The sequence below is a fragment of the Octopus bimaculoides genome, chromosome 24 (assembly GCF_001194135.2).
Source record: "Octopus bimaculoides isolate UCB-OBI-ISO-001 chromosome 24, ASM119413v2, whole genome shotgun sequence".
Taxonomy (NCBI): domain Eukaryota; kingdom Metazoa; phylum Mollusca; class Cephalopoda; order Octopoda; family Octopodidae; genus Octopus; species Octopus bimaculoides.
This window is the reverse complement of record NC_069004.1, coordinates 2916565-2918531: the sequence shown is the minus strand read 5'-3', so window position 1 is coordinate 2918531 and position 1967 is coordinate 2916565. Positions and strand designations below refer to the sequence as shown.

General features: G+C 39.6%; 1 protein-coding gene across 1 annotated transcript in view; it reads left to right on the top strand.

Annotated features, from left to right (window-relative positions):
- LOC106868754 (protein FAM8A1) overlaps nucleotides 1–1967 on the top strand; it is a 12319-nt gene that overhangs the window by 5815 nt on the left and 4537 nt on the right. The window contains exon 2 of the mRNA XM_014914163.2: nucleotides 1347–1467. Coding sequence (XP_014769649.2) covers nucleotides 1347–1467 — 121 coding nt within the window. The remainder of the gene's footprint in view (nucleotides 1–1346; nucleotides 1468–1967) is intronic.

Here is a 1967-nt window from a genome sequence, read left to right as displayed (position 1 = left end):
CACACACACTAGGCCTGGCTGTATGGCAACAAGTTTGCATCCCGTCCACATGGCTCCAAGTACAGTCCCACTGCTGGCACCTTCGCCAAGTGTCACATACTATAGCCCCAGGCCAACCAAGGCCTTGTGAGTAGATGCATGTGTGTGTATATATATATATATATCTATGTATAGATATACACACAAATACATGACTTGTAAAAAGAAAGAGAGTGAAAGAAAGATGTAAGTGAAAATAGAATGAAAGAAAGAAAAAGATATGAATGAAAAAAGAGAAAGACAGACAGACAGACAGGAAAATTGAAAAGAATTTCTAAAGAATTGGCCTGGGAAAATGGCCAGAATGAAGCCTCTTTTGAGAGTTTCATCTTTTCTCCTGTTCTATTGTTGACTTACCGTTTATCAATAATACAAAGATGACAGCAAAGTAGTTTGGAGAAGGAAGGGAGGGGGTAAGGAATGGTGGTGGGGTGGGGAAACAGCAAGGATGCAATGATAGACACACACACACACATATGGTGGCTAAATCATGATCTCTAGTCATCAGCCAACAAAGAAAACCCCACAGTGTATGCATGGGTGCGTGTATATGTGTATCATCATCATCATCATCATCATTATTCAACATCTGTTGTCCATGCTGGCATGGGTTGGACGTTCTGACTAGAGCTGGGGAGCTGCACCAGGTTTTAGTCTTTTCTCCTCTAAGCACAAGGCCTGAAATTTTAGGGGAGGGGGCCAGTCAATTAGATTGTCCCCATAGAAATAATACATTTCTAAATCACTCAGAGAGCTTTATACAGTAGTAACACGATAAAGTGGTGGTTGTCAACTTAAATGTGACAGTCCCATGAAAGGGAAGAATGCTACTGCTATTTAGCCCTAGGAAGCACCGCTTCCTGTCAGCCTTGACACATTTCTTGTATCCTTATGTTTACAAATGGGGAGATAAGCACCTCCACCCAGCAAAGCCAGCCTCCAGAGACTAGTTTCTGGGTCGTTGCTCATCATCAGTCTGGAGTATGTGGTTGGGAAGCAAGCTTCTTACCACACAGCCACACCTGGCCATTGCAGGATGAGGTGGGGGGAATGATTGTGCTGTCCAGGATTGGAGTTATTTTTGTCATAAACTCACCAAGATGTACAGGGTGTCCGTAATTTACCGTTACGATCTGAAAAGAAAATTCAGGGAAAGAAAAGGGGCGCAATAAGAATAAATCAACAGAGTTTATTGGCAAACAGAGGGAAACAAATAAGGCTTTTGTTAGAAATGTTGGAACACTTCATGTTGCTATCTCTCTCTCTCTCTTATAACTTACTCTGTCGTTCTCTTTTATCTTCACCAGCTACTGAATACATCATTCCATCTCTGTGGAAACGGATATTAGCAGAACTGGTTGATTTCGTACTTTTGTTTTACATCAAACTAATAGTGTCCGTAATGGTCATGAAACAAATGGGCTACATGTAAGTACCTTCGTTATTATTATCATTATTAGTATTGTTATTATTATTATTATCGTTATTATTATTATTATGGCGGTGAGCTGGCAGAATCGTTAACCCGCCAGGTAAATTGCTCAATGGCATTTAGTTCGTCTTTACATTCTGAGTTCAAATTCTGCCAAGGTCGACTTTGCCTTTCGTCCTTCCAAGGTCGACTTTGCCTTTCGTCCTTCCGAGGTCGATAAATTAAGTATCAGTTGTGTACGGGGCTCGATGTCCAAGGGATTCAGTATGAAAATAAAACCGTATTTTCCCTCAAGCAATAAATTTCAAGTGAAGATATTTGTGTTGATTGTGGGATGTGTCATTAGGTTCGTAGATAAATATTTAACTATAAATCTTAAGTAAGCTATCTTCGTTATACTAAATAATTATACATTTATAAATAAATTGATAAAAATCAAAGCGAAAGCTTCAAAAACCACCAATTCTATGATACATACACACATGAGCAATGTAAT